Here is a 26,655-nt window from a genome sequence, read left to right as displayed (position 1 = left end):
GTGGATGCTGCTCAGGCAAGACTGGAACTCCTCACTAGCCCTCAACGCTAAGAGTAATTCATATCAATTGCAGGACGGGGCACCGTTAATGTGGGAATAACAGGGCGACCGACAAGGAAACTATTTGTGTGGATCGGAGCCTGTAGCCCCAGTATCTCGTCGGACCCTGAACGCTGAAGCTGGGAGCTGCATCAAAAAAAATCAATTAACTGTGGAAGACAAATCAAAAAAGAAATATCTGCAGTGGTAAAATGGCAGGGCAAGAGATTGAGGACTTTGATGCCGACAGTGTATCGGACACAGCTTGCATGCTCAATCATGTTCACCCTCCACCGTACAGCATTGATGACCAACCATGGCCTCTGGAAACACGCAGCATGTGCGAGTTCTGGGGATGGGCTTTCCTGGTCACTGCCTTTAACTTTCTGCTGTTCCTCCTGAACTTTGTCCTCATGGGCACTGTGTTTTGCATTGTGCTGCTGCCCACTATCGTGGTGGTGTACTTTGGGTTTCAATGTCACTCCAGGGTAAGTAAGTCATGGCTAATTCTCAATTTGTTTTGTAGTGGCTGTGAAATGAAGCTGAGGGGCCTTCTGCCCCAGTTGAAGATGCAATCCTTTAACTTTAGTTGGTTGTAAAGACTGCATGAATTTTTCGATAATTATGCCTTTTCCATGATTGTGGGTGAGGTGTTCTCGTTGAATGTTAAAGGATAGAATCGCACCAGTTGTGATGAATAGAGAGAAGGGATCGTGCTCCTTTTATGTGGATCTAAATTCACTTCTTCATCTGAGTGATAGAGGATTGCTACTGATGATGACCTGCTAGTGAGGAAGTAACATTCCTTAAAGCTTGTCTAATATTAATAAAAAAAACTTTCAAACGCAAACAGATGGTGCAGCAAAAAAAAACATTAAAATGCTCCAGTTCTGTCAGCAATGCCAGTGAGTGAATCTTAGCTACTGCTGTGCAGCTGCATGTGGTGCCTCGGGTGTGAATCACACTGTAACAATATAGCCAGAAACTTTAGTCAATGAGGCATAGTAGACTATTTTCTGTAGTTATCTTACGTTAAAGCAAATTTTTATCTAAAGGTGTACTTTCAAGGTAAAAGAACTCAAGTTTTAATCTTCCACACATGGTAGAGATTGCAAGGGTCTACCTTTTAAACAGGATCTCAGAATTACCTTAACAATGCTTCCTTTGAGAAAAAAATCATGTCTTAATTTAAAAACAAAGAATACATAAGGGAATCTTGATCCATCTTTATAAGTCACAAACCAGGCTATTGTTTGATTTAATGATGGGCCGGAGGCTACGTGGAAGTGTAGGTTTGATTCACATCTGCACCTGTCAGTAAGTCACTACAAAATTCCCAAGTTCCCACTTTCAGGGGATCTGGTTACCTGTGACCACATACATTTAATTATCCAGGGCTGCAAAATGTGGACAACTTACCTGCTGAGCCATGTTTTCTTTATTCTTTCATGCGACTGAGCTTCGCTGGCTAGACCAGCGTTTATTGCCTAGTACTAACTGCCATTGAGAAGATGGTCGTGATCCATCTTGAACCCGTGGCATTCCAAATGGTGTAGATACACCCACAGTGTAATTGGAGTTCTAGAATTTTGATCCGTGGTCTTGTGTATATCTCGGGAAGGGGTGTGGGTGGAAATCTGGGATCAAGTTGCTTCCTTGTCTGCATTCCCAGATGTTGATGTATGAGAACTTAAACTAGAGAAATAAACTGAAATTACCAGTAACTTTTAAACTGCTTCAGCATCAAGGAACTTAAAAATCTATCAAGTGACAGAGTGAGTCAGTATTTTCCATTAACTGGTCTGTACCCATTGGAAAATTTCCTTTTTGTATTAAAATAATCCCCTCTCTATGTTTCTGAGTTTTAAGCATATAGCCTTAAGAAACTTTCCCAGTTCATTTGAAGATGACATGTAAAATTAGCTTCATTTGAAAACCCACAGTGAAATTGAATGAATAGTTGTATGTTGCTAAACCTAAAGTAATCTCAACACAAATTCATGAGGGAAACAATGAGACATGATATGAAACTAAGATTACACTGTACCTTAGCAACGCACAGTGAGCTACTCAGAGGACCACATTTTTGTTTTGCTTCTCTGATGATTACAGCTTATACCTGATGCTATGACATTGACATGGCTGTGACACATCTGGTGGAGATGGACACAGTAATTATTGTTCTGAGGAAGGGTCACTGGACCTGAAACATTAAATCTGCTTTCTCTTCACAGATGCTGTCAGACCTGCTGAGTTTTCCCAGCAATTTCTGTTTTTGGTACGGTATTTATTATGTCACCCTGTTGTGGGAGGCGGAGACATGTCTGGCCAAGGTCTTGCTGTTCAAACTTTTAGTTACATACCAGGGTTCTCTTTGTACAAGTCTTATGCTATCCAGTTATAACACTTGTTGGTTAAGCCTTAAATCAAGACAGGAGGCTGATGGGGATGAGAAGGAAGAAAAGCCCCACATTTCTGGGCAAAAAGGGTTACGGAAGCCAACAAATAATGGAAATCTGGTAGAAATGAGTTCTGCAGCAAATTACTTCCATTTGCCCAGATAACGCAAAGGTTTTTATTCAGATTATTTTAGAGTGTAGCAGAATCTATATTACACATTAGTTTGTGTAAACATAAGAGAAAGGCAAACGAGAAGCTTGTATTTATTTAGCAACTTTCATAACCTCATGAGGTTTCAATGTGCTTGTCAACCAATGAAGTAGGTGTAGAAGATTAGTCACTGCTGCAACATGGAGAAATGGGCCTGTCAGTTTATGCACAGCAAGATCCCACAAACCACAATGGGATCATCAATCAGGTAATTTGCTTCTGAGGAACGTATTCATGAGATAAATCATGAGTAATACCCTAGAAGAACTCACCTGCTCTTGGTCAAATGTATCTTGCACTTCTATATTGGTTTAGTGTCTTTTCTGAAAGTGTAGCATTCCTTCAGTACTGCACTGCAGCATCCACCTAAATTGTTGGTTTCTTTCATGTGCTGTGCCTGATACAAATGATCAATATTTTATATATGTCAATCATTTCCATTTGACTTTAAAGATTACCCTGAGCTCCTATGTTTAGGAGCTGGAATACTGAGTGGAAACAGTTGGCAGCTCTTCTCCATGTTTTCACTTCTTGTCACGAGTCTTTATTCAGTATTCTGCACGTAGACCTGTATTTTCAGGTCCCAGGGTTCCTTTCACTTCAAAGTGCTGTTGACGTATCATGAATCACCCTCTGTGGCCATAACACTCCTGCAAATGCCAAGGGGGTTGTTAAAGCTGCAATGACTGATTGGAGATTAGCAGTAAAGTGTTGGGATGCAGTTGGATGCTGTAAACACCATTATTTATAACATGTCTTAATCACAGTGTAAGTTGAGAATCTCCTATTTTGTTTAACAGCAACGTATGCTATTTGATGGCTCAGATGTTTAAACTAAGTTAAGTAGCAACAAACAATGGGGTCTCGGACCTGCAATTCTGTTCCACTACTACAACAGGGGACTCCTCCACTGGGAATACAATTCCTATCTGAATTTTCACAGCCCAACAATGTAATTAATCTGCGCTGGAAGTACTGAAACCCTATGTTGCAAGTAGCTTGGTGGAGGCCTGTACCATAAAAAAGGAAGGACCCTTCTCCAGGAGATTGTTGCTGTCGTGAAAGCAGTTTCTCAGAAGTTGCTGGATCCTTGCTTCCATCTTTATGAGCATTCTGAGAATCTGCTTCATGGGAAGGCACCGGGGATGAGATGGGGCACCCCGGGGGTGACAACTTCTTCCACATCCTTTTAAGCTGCCAGAACCTGCCTCCCTTTGAGAAACACCTGTGATAAACAGTGCAGAAACCCAGAATAACCAACACTGCTGCAAGACCCCTCACAGCAAAGACATTCCAGTGTGCACTGGCCACTGGGTAAATCATGGATCAATAATTTTAAGGTAAGCTACGTTATTTGCAAAATACATAGAAGTACTTTTTCTCAGTCCTTAATGTTGATCAAGAGAAATCTTATTTTACAGAATTATTTAATTCTTGGTGATCACTGCAAATCCAGTTTAAACTGAGGTAAAGGAGTGTAAAACATAGAGTCTCTTGTAGTCTGACATTAACCATATCTCGTCATGTAAGAAAGCGGACCACAAAATCAACACTACCTATTGAAATGTCCACACCAATACTTGCTAATCATCTAAGATCAAGCAAAACTGTGGATTATTCAAATCCTCCTAACTTTCACCATTCTGTCATGGCTCTCTGGCCTGCACAGATATTCAATTTATTTTGCATGATTCTGCTCCGCATGTACAGAATTTATATCTCTATAAGACCTGGAGAATTTATTGATGATATCTGTTGGTCCTTAATATGGCATCCAATGTAATCCTGTTGGAGTCATCAGATCTTAAATAATCTTTCTCCCTGGCTCCACCAACCAGCTAACCTTTCATTCCCAGCCTCCATTTGTGTAACACCTATTCCTCATTACTTTTGCCTTCTTAGTGCTTTATTTTCTTCTTGTCCTGCCAGTGAGCTCATTTTCTCGCTAAATTTCTCTTGGTAAGCTTTCTGCAGCCTTTAAACTTTACGAACTGCAAATGCAATAAATTGAATCTTTAAGTGAGCCATACTTACGGCTGTTCTCTGCACTGCTGGATGACAGCCCAGTCTTTGGAGTCTGTGCCACAATATAAATGAGGCAGTAATTTTCTTCCAGGGGAAAGAAATACCACCTCATTACAAAGTGATAAATACAAATAGTTTCTGCTGAAGCTGCTTGCTCTAGGAGATTGCTATTTTCTGCAGGTTGGAGATGAAGGTGAGAACTGTAGAATGTTCAAAAAGGCTAATGGAACACTGACCTTTGTGTCTAGAGGAGTGGAACCCAAGGATGTAAATGTCACGCCTCAGCCACACAAAATGCTGCTTCTACAACATCTGGCATTTGCAGTTCAAGGCACTCTGAACACCTTGAGAAGAAGATATTGGCATTGGAGAGTTACCAGAATGAAACCTAGGCTGTGAGGATTAAATTGCAAGAGGCATTACATAGAGTCATAGAGATGTACAGAACAGAAACATCCAAATCGTCCATGCCAACCAGATATCCTATACTAATCTAGTCCCATTTGCTAGAATTTGGCCCATATCCCTTTAAACCCTTCCTAATCACCCAGGTTCCTTTTAAATGTTGTCATTGTACCAACCTCCACCACTTCCTCATTCCATACATGTACCACTCTCTGTGTGAAAACGTTGCCCCTTAGGTCCTTTTTAAATCTTTCTGCTCTCACTTTAAACCTATGCCCTGGGGAAAAAAGACCTTAGCTATTCACCCTATCCATGTCCCTCATGATTTTATAAACCCAAAATATTACCCCTCAGCCCCTAATGCTCCAGGTAAAATAGCTCCAGCCTATTCAGCCTCTCCCTATAGCTCAAACCCTTCAACCCTGGCAACATCCTTGTAAATTTTTTCTGAACCCTTTCAGATTTCACATTTTATCTATAACAGGAGACCAGAACTGTGCTGGGGTGAATACATTGGAATTTAGAGTGAATTGATTAGGGTTGATGAACATATTACAAACTCAAAGCTAATGCACAGGTCCCCACCCACCTCAACAATGCTCAATGTCTTAGAGTTTCACACTGGCCTCTGTAAACAGGTCGATTTCATCAGAGGACACTGTAATTAATATGAGAGGTTGGTCTCCAAAACAACTCAAGCCAACAGCTTTAAGAACCCCAAATTCATCCACAGCATCTATCTTCGATGGAACGCATTGACATTGGTGGTTTTTGAGGCTACAACTTTAAAATTATTTGGAAGGTATTTTATTTAATATTATTAAAAGGAAAATATAAAATAATATAATAAAAGTGATAGTGATTAAATTAGGCAGCTCCAGTTCAAGATTTAACCTTGGTCATTCTGATAGACCAGAAAGCTTTCTGTGCTATATAAATGTTATCTGTGGATTTAAATTAAATTCACTCTGCAAATCAATTAGATTTGGAATTTTGACATTGAATTTTGTTTTTGAAATAATGGCTTTCATAATTTCACTTGTATCAGGGGTTAGTTGTTAAGTAGTAAATTAACTATTATTTCTCTGTCTGATCCATCACACCTTCAAAATGGTTATATTTTTCCCAGAATAATTTGAATATTTTGGGAGGGGTTGGTGGTTGGTGGGGGTCTAGTTGTAGTGGCAGAGAAAGAGAACAACATGAAAGCCACTTCCTTTGTAATATTCAAGTGCAGTAAGAGAGCATTATAAACGACCTGCCTCACTGCCAGTCAGGCTATCATCAGTACGAGTGGATTTTTCACAGAGCGAACTTCTCTTAACAGCAGGATGAAGCATTTACTGGTACAGTGAGTGACACTGACTACTTTTAAATGATGGGCAGGTGAATGGTTCCCATAGATCAGAAACATCAATCAGCCGATAAGATAACACCTATCACAACCAATTTTCACAGAAACCACTTTGTTCCTGAAATGGACATTGACAACTGTTGATTTATTTCTACGGAGACAGCTGTTTCCCTTCATCCTGTCTTGGAAAATCAGTGCTAATAAGGGTTCCCTTGGCAACTTCACTGCCACCAAGAAACTTGTGAGAGATGGGGGATGCAGGAAAGTGAAAATTAATGTAGTGTGCAGCCACAAAGAGTACAGCACAAGGCCCTATATCGCTCAGGACTGTAGGTCCAGCCCACCTCTATTACTGAGTTTTTCCAACAAATTAAAAGAAACGTTCATTCACTTTGTGATGATGGCTCTGGGATTTCCTAATGGACTACTCATCCCTTTTTTATTCACTTGTGGGGCATGAGACGAGGGAAATGGGACACGAGCATTGCTGGGTGAGGCAGCATTTATTGGCCTTGAGAAGGTGGTGGTGAGCTGCCTTCCTGAATCACTGGAGTCCACGTGCTGTGGGTAAACCTACAATGCCATTCAGGAGGGAATTCTAGAATTTCAACCCAGTGACATTTCCAAGTCAGGATGGTGGGTGGCTTGAAAGGGAACTTGCAGAGGGTGGTGTTCCCATTTATCTGCTGCCCTTGTCCTACTAGATGGAAGCAGTTGTGACATTGGAAGGTGCTGTCTGAAGATCTTTGGTGCATTTCTAAAGTGCACCTTGTAGATAGCACACACAGCTGCTCCTGAGCATTGGTAATGGAGGGAGAGGAATATTTATGGACATGGTGCCAGTAAAGAGGGCTGCTTTGTCCTGGATGGTGTCAAGCTGCTTGAGTGTTGTTGGAACTGGACTCACCCTGAGTTGTGCCTTGTAGATGGTAGTCAATAAGAGTCAGGAGGGTAAAAACAATGACTGCAGATGCTGGAAACCAGATTCTGGATTAGTGGTGCTGGAAGAGCACAGCAGTTCAGGCAGCATCCGAGGAGCAGTAAAATCAACGTTTCCGGCAAAAGCCCTTCATCAGGAATAAAGGCAGAGAGCCTGAAACGTGGAGAGATAAGCTAGAGGAGGGTGGGGGTGGAGAAAGTAGCATAGAGTACAAGTAGCATAGAGTGAGTGGGGGAGGGGATGAAGGTGATAGGTCGGGGGCGGGGGGAGGGTGGAGTGGATAGGTGGAAAAGAAGATAGACAGGTAGGACAAGTCATGGGGACAGTGCTGAGCTGGAAGTTTGGAACTATGGTGAGGTGGGGGAAGGGGAAATGAGGAAACTTATGAAGTCCACATTGATGCCCTGGGGTTGAAGTGTTCCGAGGAGGAAGATGAGGCGTTCTTCCTCCAGGCGTCTGGTGGTGAGGGAACGACGGTGAAGGAGGCCCAGGACCTTCATGTCCTCGGCAGAGTGGGAGGGGGAGTTGAAATGTTGGGCCACAGGGCGGTGTGGTTGGTTGGTGCGGGTGTCCCAGTGATGTTCCCTAAAGTGCCCTGCTAGGAGGCGCCCGTCTCCCCAATGTAGAGGAGACTGCATCGGGAGCAACGGATACAATAAATGATATTAGTGGATGTGCATAAGTGGATGCCTTGTCCTACCTGCCTATCTTCTTTTCCACCTATCCACTCCACCCTCCCCCGCCCCCGAGCTATCACCTTCATCCCCTCCCCCACTCACCCATTGTACTCTATGCTACTTTCTCCCCACCCCCACCCTCCTCTAGCTTATCTCTCCATGCTTCTGGCTCTCTGCCTGTATTCCTGATGAAGGGCTTTTTCCCGAAACATTGATTTTACTGCTCCTTGGATGCTGCCTGAACTGCTGTGCTCTTCCAGTACCATTAATCCAGAATAAGAATCAGGAGATGAGTTACTCAACGTGGTATTTCTAGCCTCTGGTCTGTTCTTGTTGTCACTTGTAAGCAAGAATGTACTCACTGCTGATTGATAGGGATTGTACCTCCCAGCTCCTGTGATGGACCTGCTGTTGATCAGCTAATGGGATTCAAAATTAGTCAAGGTTTTATGATCAAGATGTAAGTTGTTGGAAAGCCTTTCCAGTTGAGAAAATATACAATTAAACTGGACCAACACTCTTTAAGGTGGAGTGAAGATACAAGGGGTCATTCTCTTCCCCTCGAGCAGATCAATGCCTTATTCAAAGGAGTCATCCATTGGCCCTAAAGGTCAAACTACTCCCTAGATGGAACAACATTACCACGCAAGATGATCACATGGTCATCAATGATCAACTCCACCATTCACAGAGTCGATTTAACAGTTTAGAGCACGTAAGATCAATTCCATCTTTCTCCATCATTTTTTACGTTTGTTTTCAGGATGCCTGGCGTTTTGGGTTGAACACCCTTCTGAGATGAAAGTTAGGACTGCAGATGCTGGAGATCAGAGTCGAAACATGTGGTGCTGGAAAAGCACAGCCGGTCAGGCAGTGTCCCAGGAGCAGAAGAGTCGATGTTTCAAGCATGAACTCTTCATCATCATTCCTGATGAAGAGCCCATGCTTGAAACATCGACTCTCCTGTTCCTCAGATGCTGGCTGACCAGCTGTGCTTTTCCAGCACCACATATTTCGGCCCTTGTGAGATGAGCCCTGCTTGGCTCTCTTGGTTACCTCTCTTGAACAAGCTTGTTGGCTGAGTCATGTTTCACCCTTTCAGTCATAAGCAGTTAACACCAATGAGCCAGATTGCTTATAACAGAGACTTGTCATGAGCTAGTAAGGCTTTACCCCTTACACTGTAAATGCTTGAGCAAGGAGTGCCTTAGTTATGAAGGATCATCCGCCGACATTTCCGCCAATTCCAAATGGACCCCACCACCAGGGATATATTTCCCTTCCCACCCCATCCGCTTTCTGCAAAGATCGTTCCCTCCGTGACCACCTGGTCAGGTCCATGGCCCCCAACAACCCACCCTCCCTTCCTGGCACCCGCCTCTGCCACCGCAGGAATTGCAAAACCTGCACCCACACTCTTCCCTCACCTCCATCCAAGGCCCAAAGGAGCCTTCCACATCCATCAAAGTTTTACCTGCACATCCACCAGTATCATTTATTGCTCCCGATGCAGTCTCCTCTACACTGGGGAGACTGGACGCCTCCTAGCAGAGCGCGTTAGGGAACATCTCCGGGACGCCTGCACCAATCAACCACACCGCCCTGTGGCCCAACATTTCAACTCCCCCTCCCACTCTGCCAAGGACACGCAGGTCCTGGGCCTCCTTCACCGCTGCTCCCTCACCATCCAACGCCTGGAGGAAGAATGCCTCATGTTCCACCTCGGAACACTTCAACCCCAGGGCATCAATGTGGACTTCACCAGTTTCCTCATTTCCCCTTCCCCCACCTCACCTCGGCTCCAACCTCCCAGCTCAGCACTGCCCTCATGACCTGTCCTACCTGCCTATCTTCCTTTCCACCTATCCACTCCACCCTCCTCTCTGACCTATCACCCCCATCCCCACCCCCATTCAACTATTGTACTCTATGCTACTTTCTCCCCACCCCCATCCCCCTCTCATTTATCTCTCCATTCTGCAGGCACACTGCCTCTATTCCTGATGAAGGGCTTTTGCCCGAAACGTCGATCTTCCTGCTCCTTGGATGCTGTCTGACCTGCTGTGCTTTTTCAGCACCACACTAATCTAGATTCTTAGTTATGAAGAAGCCACGTAACTGAAGATGCCTGTGCTCACTGGAGAATGCAGGAAGCAATCTACCCTGCCAAGTAGACTCCTCATATTTGGAGTCGGAGTTGTAACCATGTGTTTCCCATTTTTGCCTGACAAGTTTCAGTTCATAAATGTCATTTTTAGTTATTCATGGCATTCTTAAGAGGCAAACCTTTTGGCCTGCCATCAGGAAGCTGAATTTTGCTTTTCACTCAATTAAATTCCCCCGCCCACACTTCAAAAAGCACTGTGCAAACCCAGAAATAGTCGCTCTAGGTCATTTTAACCAGTCTGCTGGGTGAAGAGACGCTGAGATTGAACTGATTGCCTGTTTAGCATGGTGCCTTGTTCTCTCTCCATTTTTAAAGTCATTGGAGAGTATGATTAGGTTGCAGGTAATTTCAGATCAGGAAATAAGCAGTGGACTCAGTCACATTAAGTTCAAGTTAACATGTTCATATGAATTCACAACGTAGCTTCATTCTATTATTGCTGTTATTTATAGTTTTGTTAGTTTTACACTGGTAAAATATAAATAATTCTCAGTTATTATTCTGTTGACATTATGTGTATTTTTTATCAGTGAGAGGTGAGAGAGAATTTTAGCTGTTCGTGGTTTGGGAGATGGATTTCTGTTTATTGCCACTTGTTTTTGTGATAACGGAATTGATCATTGTCGCCAAGCACTGGCTGCCTCTGAGAGAGAGTTCAGAAGCAAATCCTTGTTTATTGCTACAGAAGTACTGCACTGATCTCAGCTGGGAACTGGTACTGTTAAGCTCTATATGAAATCTGGACTTGGTTGGCTAAAAGCAGCTGTCCTGTTAAACTTTGTCACGGTGCAAAAAGCCAGACTTCAAAAGAGTTAGAGCAGTGTTTCAGATGTTACTGAATTATACCCAAAAGAACTGGCAGTTGCAGGATTGTCTGCCCATACTCCATGATCCAGAGTTTGCATTGTGACATTTCCCATCTGCCTCTCAGAAAATCAATCAGAAAAGACAATGTTGCGTTCCAAACACAATTTTACCCAGCAGCTCAATCCAACATCACAACCCCTTTGATTCCTCACTGTGTCCAACATTTAGTAATAAATGGGCAGATGTTCTCTCCAACTAAATACTGAGAAGACTGCAGCTAACATCTTCAGTCTTCACCACAAATTCCATTCCCAAGACACCAACTCTATCCCTCTTGCAAGATACCAGCTTGACTTAAACCAGGCCATTGACAACCATGGCATCCCATTTTTCCCCGAGCTGAGGTATCAACTTAGTCTCATCTTCATCATCAAGATCTTCCATATATGCTTCAATAATGTCAGCTGTCTCTGCCTCAGTTCATCTGATCCTGAGACCTTCATTCATGCATTAGTAATCTCTGTATTTGAGTATTCCAATGATCTCTTGCCTGGTCCATTACTGTCCACCCTATGTAAATTTGAGTTCTTCAAAAACTGTGTTGCTCATCATCTTCCTTGCACCAAGTCCAGTCATTTAGCCTGCCAAACCAACTGGTGACCATTCTCACTGGCCTACATTGTCTCCTCATCCAACATTATCTCATTCTTGTTTCCAAGTTCCTCCAAAGTTTCACCTCTTCCCGTGGCTGGAACCTGCTTCAGCCCAATAAAGTTCTGAGATCTCAGTACTTCTTCAATTCAGGTCTTTCGTGGTATTTCTGACTTATTACTTACTTTTCCACAGTAAAATGCTCTCACAGCTTATTTGCTCAAGCTTTCGCTAAATTTTTGCATTTAATAAGATTGTTGCAAGACTGCTGATCTTATTCCTGCCAGAATGCAACCAATCCCCTTCGCAGGAGTCCCTAAAGGCTACACGCCCCTGTGCAAATCTCATCACTAAGGTCAGAGGAGGAGTCTCCCACAAGTTCCCTAAGGAGTGTGATTCACCCAATTGATGGGAAGGATGGCTTCACTTTGTTGCCCAGTAACTGCTCCCTATGTCCTATCCCCAATCCTTAGCTGAAATGGTTAAAATCAAGAAAAGAAGAGACAGACTAACAGGCACACTACTTTGGCTTTTGTTTAACTGTTCCCTCTCCATTCCATGCAGAATTGTTACAGTCTCAGAAAGGGGCTATTAGGCCCATCTGATTTAAATCTGTTCTCCAAATCACTGTTGCACATAGTGCTATTCCCCTGTCTTCTCCTTGCAACTCTGCTCACTGTTCCTTTTCAAATAACCATCTATTTTTCTTTTTGGAAGTTTTTATTGAACCTGCCTTCACCGCTCTGTCAGACAGAGTGAGTGAATGAGTGAAAGGACACAGAACATTAATTTATGGATGTTTTTCAGGCTGGGACATGGCTTGTATTGGCATATACTACACACTGCCAGAAAATGTTTTTCTCAATGTCACTTTTGCTTCCTTTCCTTTTAATGTTTTAACTCTGTGCCCTCTCTTTCTTGATCCTTTCACAAGTGAGAAATGTCCCTTTTTACTCTGTCTAGGCCGTTCATGATCTTGAATACTTCAATCAGATCTCCTCTCAGTCTCCGAGGTGGAGAGTTCCAATTCTTCATAACTGCAGCCCTTCATCCCTGGAACCATTTTCCTAAACCTCTTCTGCAGTCCTTTCAATGCCATCACATTCTTCCTAAAGTGCAACACCCAGGACTGACCACAAAACTCTAGCTGAAGCCAAATTAGTGTCTTATACAAGATCAGTATAACTTCCTTGCTGTTGTATTCCATACTCCAGTTAAAAAAGCTGAAAATGTGTTGCTGGAAAAGTGCAGCAGGTCAGGCAGCATCAACTGAAGAAGGGCTTATACCCGAAACGTCGATTCTCCTGTTCCTTGGATGCTGCCTGACCTGCTGCGCTTTTCCAGCAACACATTTTCAGCTCTAATCTCCAGCATCTGCAGCCCTCACTTTCTCCTCCAGTTAAAAAAGCTCCAGATACTGTTTGATTTATCAACTCCTTTTTTATGCTGTTCTGCCTCTTTAAGTGACTTATGCTTGCATGTACATCCGGGTCCCTCTGCTCCTGCACCCCATTTAGAGTTGTACCCTTTATTTTCTATTGTATGTTTATGTTCATCCACCAAAATATATCCCCTCACATTTCTCCACATTGAAATCCATCAGCTGTTATCCATGCCATTCAACAACTTGCCTATTTCCGTTAGAAGTCCTGCACCATCCTCCTCACAGCTTGCAATGCTTCTAAGATCTATAACAAATACAAATGTTGAAATTGTACCCTGTATACCAAGGTCTACATCATTAATATATATCAGGAGAAGCAATGATCCCAACAATAATTCTGGGGAATGCCAATACAAGCCATGTCCCAGCCTGAAAAACATCCATAAATTAATGTTCTGTGTCCTTTCACTCATTCAATTTTGTATCCATGTTACTTTTAAAAAATTTATTCATAGATGTGGGCATCACCAATTGAGTCAGCAGTCAGACGGCAGTTAAGGGTCTAGAGTCACATATGTTGCACTTTGGATGCTGCCTCAACTGCTGTGCTCTTCCAGCACCACTATTCCAGAATCTGGTTTCCAGCATCTGCAGTCATTGTTTTTAACCTGGATAAGGATGGCAGTTCCTTCCATAAAGAAATCGGGGAACCAGATGGATTTTTTTGTGGTTCCTCTTATTCCATGTACTCTGACTTTGCTTACAAGTCTATTTGTGCAGGACCAGATCCAAAGTTTTCTGGGTACAACAAAGCATAACCCATTCTCTTCCAAAGAAAAAAACTCCAGTAAGTTAGGTCAATACGAGTTTCCTTGAAGAAATCCATCCTGAATCTCGTTGCATTTCAAAGAATCATAGAATCCCTACAGTGTGGAAGCAGGCCATTTGGCACCTTGAGTCCATGCTGACCCTCTGAAGAGCATCCCCCCTAGACCCACCCTCCCTCCATTACCCAGTCCCTCTAACCCTGTTCATGTAACTGTTCACTTTGTCCTGAACTCTCATTTCTGTACATTTCCAACCACCAAAGTTAAATAATGGGTCTGTAGTTGTTTGATTTACCCTTACATTCTTTTTAGAACAAGTGTGTAATGTTTGCAATTCTCCAATTCTCCTGCACACCCAAAGGTGACAGAAAAATTATTGCCAATGTTGCTGCAATTTCCCCTCTTGTTTCCTTGCATGCATCACATTTGGTCCAGTTGTTTGCATTATTTCCAATTTGATTTTAAGGTGACTGAAGCAGATTGGCTTCTATGGAATGGGGACCAGAATGTTGGAACGAAGAATCACAAAGAAAATACATTTGTGCTTCATAGCCAAATAAACTGTGCTATTGATTATTTATTCGCTTTTAACCTTACCCATTCCTTCGCATATGGAAACTGGGTTGAATTTCAGACTGAGATCAAGATTGAGATTTATATTTAATTACTTGTCTCCAGATCATAGAAACAATCTTATCTCACAGAATAAAAACATGAAGTGCAACGGAAGACCAGATTGGAGGCAGTAACTGATGCGGTTTAGGTTCAGTCCCAGCGAGAAATTCTACAGAATGAAGCTGTTAAATTAGTTGTCAAAGTGCAGTGTCGCACTTCACCAGTTTCATTATTCACTTGGTGCCTATTACCTTCAATATAACCATGATGGATTATTGACAGATATTTCCAGAGACACACGAACAATCAATGGCTTAGGCAACACTGACTAGATAACACAATTTGATGGAGAGCTACCTCTAATTTGACTGTCACTTACTGCAAATCGATTTCATGTTTCATGGCTTCTAATTCAGTCTTTGAGCCGCATCCATAAATTCAGAGACACAATATCAAGGTAGATTAAAAAAATGAAGTTCTGAGAATCTGGTAGTGTGAGGTAATGGGAAGGGACAGTCAGTGGCAGCTAATGAAACGAGTGGAAGGGAGAGTGAGTAAGCATCAGAGTTGAAGTGATGGATTTGTCTCATATTGTGTCATTTCTCAGTGCAATATTCACGATGAAATCTATTAATTCACATGTGTAACGGATCACAAGATCACAGTTGGCATTAAGGCATAGAGCGGGTGTTATTAATAATGTTGTTGCTGGGTGATTTTGACGACTTTTGGCGGGAAAGTAGGAAATGAGGAATTAATTCAGTGTGGCTTAGTAAGTGTTTTTTGGGATGGGGTGGCCGAAGTGGGATGAGATAAATGTGGTTGGGGGTGAAATTCTCTGTTTCCAGTGATGGGAATGTTGCATGGCAACAGCCCACTGTAGCTGAGGTAGTCACAGTGGGACAAGTGAAGCCCTCAAATGGACCACAATTGACAGAGAGGCAAGAAGGAGGGTCCATGGACCCTCCCAACCAGAGCTTAATGTTGATGGAGGCGAGAAGGTGGTGGAGTTTAGGTACGCCATTATCCCACTTAAATAAGTTTAGTTCTTGCCTCCGAACCTGTCTGTACCAGGAGCAGAGGATTTTATCCTTTTTCTGTGGCACATAAATAATGACTGTGGGGCTTCAATCACTTGTAACACCCCCTCCCCCACCCCAGTCAGGAACTGGTCCTGACTAGCCTGTTGCTAAGCAATGTTCATGAGAGCTACTACACTGCAGCTGGATTGTCTCCCTGGGCTGGGGCTGTCCTTCGATCAAAGACCCTTAGCGACCAGAAACAGTGGACATTGGATATGGGTATGCTTTCTGGAAGCAAACCACACCGTCACTCTGACTAGTGACACCACCTCCCCTTCCCTCCCTCTCTGTCTATGACCACTTAACACCATATCATTCTCCCCTCCCCCCCCCCCCCACACACACACACACACACACATCAAGCTTGTTTGTTTGGGGTTCTACACGATCTTCAGATTCTGGGAATAATCTTCTGGCAGCAGCATTTGCCTCCTTCATGGAATGCTGAGTGTGACCTGCAGGGTTCTGATTGGCTGGCAGCTCTTATCAGGTGCGACTTCTGGCCCTTGGTCTATCAAAAGCCCCCTGCTGGCCTTATCACTGCCTGATTGGCATGTGGTTTGGTGGGTCTTCTTTGGAAGAGGCAATACGGTCGCTTGCCAGTTCTCCAGTTTTCATCGCTGCCACCATGTTGGAGTTTAAGTTTATCTGTTAGTTCAGCACTGGCCAGGCATCAAGGGGTGTCTTTAAATGGATTTTATTAACAATATGTACATGGTGCTATTGCAGCAGAGTTCTCTAACCTAAACTGCCCTACTTCCCACTCTCCAGCAGAGTCTCTCCCACATGACAACAGAGACACAGTTACATTCTCCATTTCCACATTAATGCCTTGTGCTCCTAGATCAATGATTCCCATTAATTAGGCCTTAAAGCAGATTGTTATGACCATGGCAATGTCGATGCAGTACTGTTGTTCATTCTAGAGGAACAGAATTTAAAAACAGCAAAATTATGCTGAACTTGTATAGCATGTTGAGCACACTAAGAGCACTATGCACAGTTCTGCACCCCACCCACCTCACCAACACACACAGTAGAGAAAAGAATACAGAGGCACTGGAGAAAGTGAAACAAAAATACCATAATAATGCCAGATCTGAGTAATTATGACTTTAAGGAAAAATAAATAGGCTGTTGCTTTTTTTTCACTCGAAAAGAGAAGGTTGAGAAGTTCCTTACAGAGATCTTTAACATCATGAAGGGATTTGATAGATTAGATGCAGAGAAGATATTCCACATGTAGAGTCATGATTATAAAACACTCACTACTAAACTCAATAAAGGATTTAGAACAAGTATCTTTACATGGGGAACATTAAAGTGTGTAACCTGGTACCTTATGATATCGTTGATTCAGATAGTGTTGATCCAATTAATGGGAAATCAAATAAGTACATAAAGGAGAAAGAATCTGCTGATGGTGGGGAGGGGTGGTGGGGGGATAGGGCGGAAACCTGTGTGAAGCATAGTCACCAGCACTGGTCAGATGGGCCAAGTGGTTTCTCAGTTGTAAAAGATGAAAATAATGTCTTGTTCTTACATTGTGCATGACCTCCAAAGTATGCCACAGTAAAGGAAGTGCTTTTGAACTGCTAATTTACACACCAAAATCTCCAATAAAGAGCAATACATTCGAAATAACTTTACCGAGGCTAGTATCCCATCACTATGTCACCCTTTGTCCATTGGTACACAGCCAGCTTCGAGTCAGTCCTCAACTGAGGAGATTCTAATCTCCTGGTTATGTTGGTCAGCCAAGGCTTTTCTGATTAGACCAATCAAGAATTTCATAGTTAACAGCATCAACCTGGTTCCAATCACTATGACGATAGAGAACAAATAATTTGACTGAAGGATAAACATTGACCAGGGCGTTTTACTATTCCATTCCCCCAGATCACCAATTTTTCAAGTCAATACAAGGATGTCTCACATTTTAGATTTTCTATTTTTGCTCTGGTTGGTTAAACTTGGTCAATAGTACTGATGTGTAGCTGGCAATGCTGCCAGCCCTCCTCTCTCTCCTGCTAAGCAGCTGCCTCCTCTGTTACTGTCTGTCACTACTCAACAATTCTGCTGTTACTCCTTCTACAATAGCTTTGCTCATGCTGACCCTGATTCAGGTGGCTGTCATGTTTCCAATTATCCTGTTGGATCCATCACAATACAGTTGATTTCCTTCCCTTGACCCCTCCATAATATTGGTGAAGCCTACCCTGTCGTGTTAATTATGGTGTCTGAATTTTAGTGTTGGCTTAATGCCAAGCTTGTAGGCTTTTGTTCCAGATCAGGCTGGCGGGTCATATTAAGCAACACATCCTTCAGCTGCTCAGAAAAAGCAGAGTAAAAACTGTCTCCAACCAGCCTGTGCTTGCAGAACTCCTAGCCCAGTGCCTTATGTTGGATGCAATCCTGTAATTGGACAAAACTTGCTAAACAATCATAATTGCACTATTAACTAATTTAAGATTAATAGTTAGACTTACAATGTGACTCACTTAGTGGTGCAAGCAGCTGCATATATTAACACACAGGATCCTGTCCTTTGCAACCCAGAAAGAAGATGCCCAGCTGAACAAAAGGTTGGACGATAGACATTCCCTGGTGTATGACCCAGCAAAGCTCTGGCCAATCAAAGTCAACCTACCTAGTTTGAATTTGAACAAAGGTTTGACAGTTAACCAGAATGGTACATCCTCCATGGCAACACCTCTACTAATCTGAATCTATTTGCAAATCAATCAGCACCCTCATCTCCTGCAGTATAAGTTGTTGTTCCCATCGAGATTTGAAATTCTTGCAATGCTGCCCTGATACTTACAAGGTGAAAAGTTATTTCAGCCTGTCTTTTTCTCAGCAATACCTAGATTTGTAGAATCAAGTGACTGTTCCACTTTTTGTGTCCTTTACCTTAACAGATAACAGAAGTAATGGAAATTATACTTGCATAATCAGGTTAATGATACTTCAAAGAGAAAGGTAAATTCCACTTGAAATTGACAATACAACAAAAAAGCTTCTGTCTTACGTGACCACAAGAAGACTCCTTATAGAGGTATTGCACAACAGATACATACAAATACCTTTACATGCAATCTCTGGAATGCCAGGACACTCACTTTCCCCTGAACAGATTCAGTTTTTGAGTCACATTCTTTGAGAATTGCATTCCATCCAAGTTCCCTGAATATGGTTCACACCAATGTAGCACATGGGAACAGACCATTTCTCAATGTGGTCACATTAGTTCTGATGGCATAGCTTTCCATAGCTCCTTTCTAACTGAGTAACCATGAATGCCCATTTCACAATCAGGTTCTCTGATTCATACTTCCAATTCTTTTGCATGCCTGATTTATTCATATTGCCTTTAGAATCCAGACCTTTTAGCTTGGCTGTAGATCACTTCCACAAGAGCTTAGACCGCTTTGTCTTACTTCTTTCTGTCTAACAGAAGGCTGACGTTCCTTTCGTAGAGAGCTCAGCTTGTGCCTAAACACACCAGGAATTTGATAACTGTATCTTGCTGAAACAGCACAGAAACAGGCCATTTGGTTCGATTAACTTCTGCTGTTGTTCACATTCCACATGAGTCCTCTCTGACTCAATCGATATCATCTCAGTCATTTTTCTCAGCCATATCTAAAGGCATTTGTTTTGACTTTTTTCTCTAGCAGTGGCTCCCATATTGTGCCTGCTGTCTGAATTAAGGAATTCCCCCTAATTTCTCATATGGATTTACTAGTCACTATCATATTTTCACAAGCCTTGTTTCAGATTTTTCCATAATGGAAACATTTGCTTCAGGTCTCCTCTATCCAGTCCATCTACAGTTTTAAAAACTCCATCAAGTTTCCACTAAGTCTTCTCTTTTCCTGACACAACAGCCCCTATCCGTTTGATCTTTCCCAATATCTGACTTCTCTCAATTCTGCTGCCATTCCTGTAAGGTGTTGTTACATTCTCACCAGTGTGTCTATGTAATTTTCAAAGTACAGAGTTCAGAACTGTATATAGTCGTCCAAGATCGGCCCGATCAGGGTCCTTTACAAGTTCAACACAATGTTCGTAGTTGTGAATTCTACATACCTAGGAGTTGCTAGATCTTTTAATTGCTTTTCCTACCAGTTTTGTTCACCTTTTCTTCCTTTAATATTACCTTGTGTCTTCTTTTCTGCAGCCATTAAAGCAGGCAGTATTATAAGCTTAGTTACAGGCAGAGGGTGACATTCCTGATGAAGGGCTGATGCCCAAGACATTGATTCTCCTGCTCCTCAGGTGCTGCCTGACTTGCTTCCAGCTCCACACTCTTCAACATTGTCCCCGTTACAATGGCAGACCCAGCAAGAGCACCCAACAGCGGTGTCTCACTTGTGACCTCACCAGGAAAGGCAGGCACCATTGACGCAGGCGCGAGATCACAATAGTGCCTCAATGCAGAGGTGCTCTGAAGAATCTAGAAATGCTTTGACAAAGCAAAGCTCATGTTGGTGTGAGGGAATCTTTCATAGGGTGGCTCATCGCCCTCTGACGCCTGCAAATCAGAGAGGAACTTATTTAAAGGAGGCATTGAGGGCCCATTGGCTCCTTGCTGTGGGGCTGTCTCGATGTAATGACCAGGTTTCAGCCGTAATGCGATGCCTGTCCATCTTTGGGATGAATCCAGTGGTGTCAATACTTGAGCTCTGTTTGGGGTCTTTGTTACGCAGACTTTGTTTACTGTAGCTGCCGGGTGAGTAGACAGAGTTTGTCAGATCCCTCGTCCAGCAACAGCACTCAAAGCTGGGAATGTGTCAGGACATTGACCTGTCACAGGAATCTGTTATATTGTTTCTGGTCCCACCTCCAAAACCACTTAGCAAAATTAAATTTTGGGGTTTGTTCACCAATAAAGACACTGAATCTTTCTGTGATGTCATTTAGAAGGTTTCAACCAAGATCCACAAAGTCTTTTTTTTAGATCTGCAGGTCTGAACCTGCCTCCAAGAGGCGTTATGCCTGACAGTTGCTTATCTGATGATAATGTGCTGGTGAGAGCTCATTTGAAAGAGATAGAATTCATGCTAACAGATGATATGCAGCAGATAAAAATCTCAGGCTACTTAAGGAGTAGCCATTCACAGTGTTTTCTTCTTAGATAACATCAATTTCACATTAAAACTCAGGTTTCAGGGGCTCTGGTCATGTTCTGCCGCATCTTTATCTGTTAATCATCCCGTTTCAACTAACGAAGACAGAGGAAACACCAACTCAGAGTAAAACTAATGAAAGAAGGCAGCAATGGAAGGGGCTATCGTGGCTCTGAGTGACAGGGAAGGAGTAGATGGTTGATGCTGGCAGTAAACTGGTCCTCTTTTGTATCTCTTTATGTAAAATCCAGGCTCATACATTGTTCGTCCCTTCCTTACCAGTATTAATGTTGCTGGGCAAAAGGAGGCTAAACTTCGTAGGCACTGGCGTAGAAATATAGAAAACAGGTGCAGGAATAGAGTCAAAATGTGTGGCGCTCGAGAAGCGCAGTAGGTCAGGCATCATCCGAGGAGCAGGAGAGTTGATGTTTCAGGCATAAGCCCTTCATCAGGAATGTAGGCAACTCAGCCTATCAAGCCTTCTCCACTATTCAATATGGTCATGGTTCATCCAACTCCGTCCCCTGTTTCTGCTCTCTCTTCATACCCTATGATCTCTTTAGCCTTAACAATTATAACTAACACCTTGTTGAAAGTGTTTTGGCCTCATCTGCTTTTTCTGTGGCAGAGAATTCCACAGGTTCACTAGAGTCACAGAATCATAGAGATGTACAGCATGGAAACAGACCCTTCGGTCGACGACCAGATATCCCGACCTAATCCCAACCACTCGCCAGCACCTGGCCCAAATCCCTCCAAACCCTTCTTATCCATATACCCATCCAAATGCCTTTTAAATGTTGTAATTGTACCAGCCTCCACCACATCCTCTGGCAGTTCATTCCATACATGTACCACCCTCTGCGTGAAAAAGTTGCCCCGTAGGTCTCTTTTACATCTTTCCCCTCTCACCCTAAATCTATGCCCTCTAATTATAGACTCCCCCACCCCAGGGAAAAGACCTTGTTTATTTATCCTATCCATGCCCCTCATTTTTTTATAAACCTCTATAAGGTCACCCCTCACCATTCCACAAGTGAAGAAATTTCTCCTTATCTCAGCCCTAACTGACCTAGTCAGTGCACTTAGACATTGTCCCATGGTTCACCGCATCTAACCCTGTTAGAGTTTAATAGGTTTCTATGAGACCTCCCCCTCCATTCTTCTTAACTCCAGCAAATATAGTCCTAACCGATCCAGTCTCCCTTCATGTGTCAGACATCTGACTCATATCCAGGCTGGATCTGAGAGAAGCTGAAAGTGTTTTCCTGGTCTTGCAGAATCATAGAATAGAATCCCTATAGCGTGGAACCAGGTCATTTCAGCCCAACAAGTCCACACCAACCCTCCAAAGAGTAATACACCCAGCCCTATTCCTCTACCCGATTACTCTACATTTACCTCTGACTAATACACCTAACCCACACTTCACTGAACTCGATGGGCAATTTAGCATGTCTAATTTACCTAGCCTGCACATCTTTGCACTGTGAGGGGAAACTGGAGCACCCGGAGGAAACCCACACAGACATGGGGAGAATGTGCAAACCCCGCACAGGCAGTTGCCCGAGGGTGGAATTGAACCCAGGACCCTGGTTCTGTGAGGCAGAAGTGCTCACCACTGAGCCAACGTGCCAACCAAGAAGCTATTCTCAGCAACAGAGCCTCCAAGTAGACTTCATTTTCAAGGCCCCTACACTTTCCTTAAAACATGGGCTCCGAAGCAAGGGTAGAGATTCTACCCAGTAAAGCAATTTAAATCAAGCGCAAAGATAAACAGCCTGCCTGAAAGGCCCAAAGCCTTTCACACTGTTACAATCAGCGAAGAGAAAAATCGGGGCACTCAGTCAAAAAACAGAAAAACATCAATGAGAGAACATAGCAGAGAAGGAGAAACAGAAACAACAACATGCACACAAGAAAAATGAGCCACTGAACTCGACTGGCTGAGGAATGGATGTAACGATGCGATGTCAAAAGAGCTCCCTCTGTCCATTTGTGTAGGCGCTAATGATTCTGGATTCATTACTTTGAAAGGAAACACTGTTTTCACTTGTTCTTTCTCACCTCTAGCCAATGTTTAGTAACACCATGCAATAGGTCAGGGGATCTTCTGTAATTCTGCTTACAATTCTGGTCACGTTGCTGTAGGAAAGATATTATTAAACTAAGAGAGGGTGCGGAAAAGAATTACAAGGATGTTACTGGGACTGGAGGGTTTGTGTTTTGGAAGAGGCTGAATAGATTGGGGCTTTAGATTAGATGCCCTACAGTGAGGAAACAGGCCCTTCAGCCCATCAAGTCCACACCAACCCTCCGAGGAGTAATCCAGACAGACCCTCTGACTAATGCACCCAATACTATGGGCAATTTAGCATGGCAAATTCACCTGACCTGCACATCTTTGGATTGTGGAAGGAAACCCATGTAGACACAGGGAGAATGTGCAAACTCCACACAGACAGTCACCCGAGGCTGGAATCAAACCTGGATCCCTGGCACAATGAGGCAGCAGTGCTAACCACTGAGCCACCGTGCCTCACAATTCCCTTGAGTGTCAGAGACCGAGGGGTGACCTGATAGTTTATAAAATAATGAGGACTATGGATAGGGTGAGTAGCCAAGGTCTTTTTCCTAGTGTGGGTGAGTCCAAAACTAAAGGATATCAGTTTAAGGTGAGAGGGGAAAGATTTAAAAGGACCTGAGCGATAACGTGATGTGTGTATGGAATGAGCTGCCAGAGGAAGGGGTGGATGCTGGTACAATTGCAATATTTAAAAGGCATCTGGATGGGGATATGAATTGGAAGGATTTAAAGGGATATGCAGGAAAATAGAACTGGGTCAGATGGAGATGTCTGGTTGGTGCAGATGAGATGGACGAAGGGTCTGTTTCTGCTCTGTATGACTCTATGACTCTAAAATGTCCTGTGGGAAATTTGCATTATGAAAACTCTCAAACAGCATATAATTGTACCCAGCGCTTATAAACACACAGAGTCATCTGACAACCTTTTTGAACGTCCCCATTTTAAAGTGATGGTGGAAGAATGGAAAATGCAATCAATAAATAAAATATTTTGAAATGTGCAGGAATTATTCATTACAAGTTAAATTTGCATCGCTATTTACTTGGTGGCAACTGCTATGATGATACTATGGTTTTAAGAGGTGTATGTTGTCCTTTTCTTGTGAAGAGAGGTTTTGAGCCGTTGGTGACGAGATGTCTCCTCCAGGCCAATAAAGCAAACAATGTCTGAGGCCTTGGGTTTTCTTATCTGTGATTATATATTATTATCTTTGCTTTCTTGTTCATTGAGAAAAAAGTGAGGTCTGCAGATGCTGGAGATCAGAGCTGAAAATGTGTTGCTGGAAAAGCGCAGCAGGTCAGGTAGCATCCGAGGAACAGGAGAAGGGCTTATGCCTGAATCTCCTGTTCCTTTCTTGTTCATTGTCAACTCCACAATACAATCAAGCATTACAGAAAAGGTAAGGTGCCGCATAGGGAAAGCATTAATGGTTCATCAGAGTGATTCCGGGTTGGTTTGTTGGACGAGGAGAGATTGGGTCGACTGGACCTATATTCACTGGAGTTCAGAAAAGTGAGGGGGGGATCTCAAAGAAATGTATGAGATTCTGATGTGGTTGAATAAACTGGATGCAGTAACGGTGTGCCCCCTGGCCGGTGGGCTTTCCCCCCACCTCCGCGCTCCCCGAATAAGAGGTCATGATGTCAGGGTACGATGTTTTGTCAGACTGAGCTGTGTTGGTTTTGGGGCCTTGGTGATCACAGTCACCTAATATAGGCCGCTTTTTTTGACAGTTTATTGAGTTTGTTAAGAAGTGGATATGATACATTGATAATGAAACAAAAAGAGGAAGTGTGACTGTAATAACTGAAGAAGGGCATATGCCCGAAACGTCGATTCTCCTGTTCCTTGGATACTGCCTAACCTGCTGCGCTTTTCCAGCAACACATTTTCAGCTCTGATCTCCAGCATCTGCAGACCTCACTTTCTCCCTGACTGTGATAACCACAAGCTCATGATGTCAGGATGACTGTTATCCCCTTGCCTATCTCTATTTGAAGGTTAACTTGCAATCCTTTTAAGAACAAAAACTTGTCATTTTTCAAAACACTGTATTGGTAATAGTGTAGCATGGTGCCTGATAAATCTCTAATGTGAGTTATGACTTCAATGATTCTCATAACCTCTCCTCTGTTTTCATGTACTACAGACCTGTTTATATTTGTAGGTGGCTAGTTAAAGCTGTAACACACATGTTACAGAAAGAATTTCAGTTTTAGGGAAGACACCAGTTTCCAACAAATGAGGCGCAATTTCTTCACTTGGAGTTAGCGAACCAGTGGAATTCTTTACCTCAGAAACCTGTGGAGGCCAATTCACTGAATATTGCTTCAGGGAGAAACAGATTTCTCAAGGATAGAAACATCAAGGCCCTGAGGAGAGAGTATGGTGTTGAGAATGAAGATCAGCCATGATCATGTTGAATGAGAGAACAGGCTGAATGGGGACTCCTCCTGCTCTGTTTCTAAAACGGATAACTTCATGCGCAGAAACTTATTAGTTACAGAATAATCTTTGTGTTATAATGAAGCAGCAATTTTCAAATTTGATTTTGGCTGTGTCAAACATAATTCATACTTCAGTACTCATTGTATTCCAAGATCACAAGATGGTGTTGTGTGTCAGAATTCACATACAGACATGTTGCTCCCACATCGTACTAAGAGAGAGGCTTTTCTTACATCAAAGTGAGCACCCTCCATGTCTGAGCAATGATGCCACAGCTACACCTGACTACATTCTCATCCAAAAATCACTGTTCAGGAGGAGTCATTGGACATTGATCACAAACCTAGTTGATTTCTTCTCTCTAGCTGAGAAATCAGGGGCACAATTTTGTGATTTGGTCCCTGTCAAATAGCAATCTTGACCCCACAATGTGTTGGGAACAATCACTTAGCAGTGACTTCCTGAGTTGGTCATTTTGTGACCAAAAGGAGGACTCATTGTCAAAGTAAGGGTTTTTCTTTTCTTTCACAGGATGTGGGCATCGCTGGCAGGGCCAGCATATATTGGTCATTTTAATTTCCCTTGAGAAGTTGGTGGTAAGTCACCTTATTGAACTCCTGCAGTCTGTATGGTATAGATACACTCACAGTGTTGTTGGGAGCTCCAGGATTTGGACCCAGTAACAATGAAGGAATTGTGGCGTAATTTCAAGTCAGGATGATTTGTGGCTTGGAGAGGAACGTGCAGGTTCAGGTGTTCCCACGCATTTGCTACCCATGTCCTTTTAGATGGTGGAGGTCATGGATTTGGAAGGTACTGTCAAAGCAACTTTGGGAGAGTTGTTACAGTGCATTTTGTAGATAGTATGCACTGCCACGAATATACCTCAGTGGTGCATGGATTGAATGTTTATGGTGATTCATGACATACCAATCAAGTAGACTGCTTCTTGTGAACTGTTGAACTTCTGTTGTTGGAAATGTACCCATTCAGTCAAGTTGTGCACATTCCGTCTCACAATAGGAGGTGAGCTACTCACAGAATTTGGAGCTTCTGAACTGCACTTGTGGCCACAGTATTTACAGTTAGCTTTTTTACTCAACTTGTTTGGACATTTTTTTGAAACAGGGTAGGTGGGACTTGAATCTAACCTCCTGGTTAAGAGGTATGGACATTACTGCTGCGCCACAAGAGCCTGTATTTGCAGGTGCTCTCCCATGCAAGTAGTAACCAGGCTCGAGTCTTGGGGCTTTTCAGACTAGTATGGCTGTATAAAAACAACTCCACTGCATTAATCACTCATTAGAAACCATGATTCTAATGAAATGAAACCATGAAACTAGATTCGGTTTCTAATCAGTGGTGGGCTCTCAGAGATAGACAGCTAACTAAAAGCTCTCCGA

At 42.9% G+C, this 26,655-nt stretch overlaps 1 protein-coding gene across 1 annotated transcript in view; it reads left to right on the top strand.

Moving 5' to 3' along the window:
- Nucleotides 1-251: 251 nt before the first annotated feature.
- LOC132833791 (transmembrane protein 88) overlaps nt 252-26,655 on the top strand; it is a 35,366-nt gene continuing 8,962 nt past the window's right edge. Inside the window, exon 1 of the mRNA XM_060852367.1 lies at nt 252-527. Coding sequence (XP_060708350.1) covers nt 252-527 — 276 coding nt within the window. The remainder of the gene's footprint in view (nt 528-26,655) is intronic.

The sequence above is a fragment of the Hemiscyllium ocellatum genome, chromosome 37 (genome assembly GCF_020745735.1).
Source record: "Hemiscyllium ocellatum isolate sHemOce1 chromosome 37, sHemOce1.pat.X.cur, whole genome shotgun sequence".
Lineage (NCBI taxonomy): Eukaryota > Metazoa > Chordata > Chondrichthyes > Orectolobiformes > Hemiscylliidae > Hemiscyllium > Hemiscyllium ocellatum.
The sequence above is the reverse complement of the archived record's forward strand: the minus strand, read 5'-3'. Positions and strand labels throughout refer to the sequence as shown.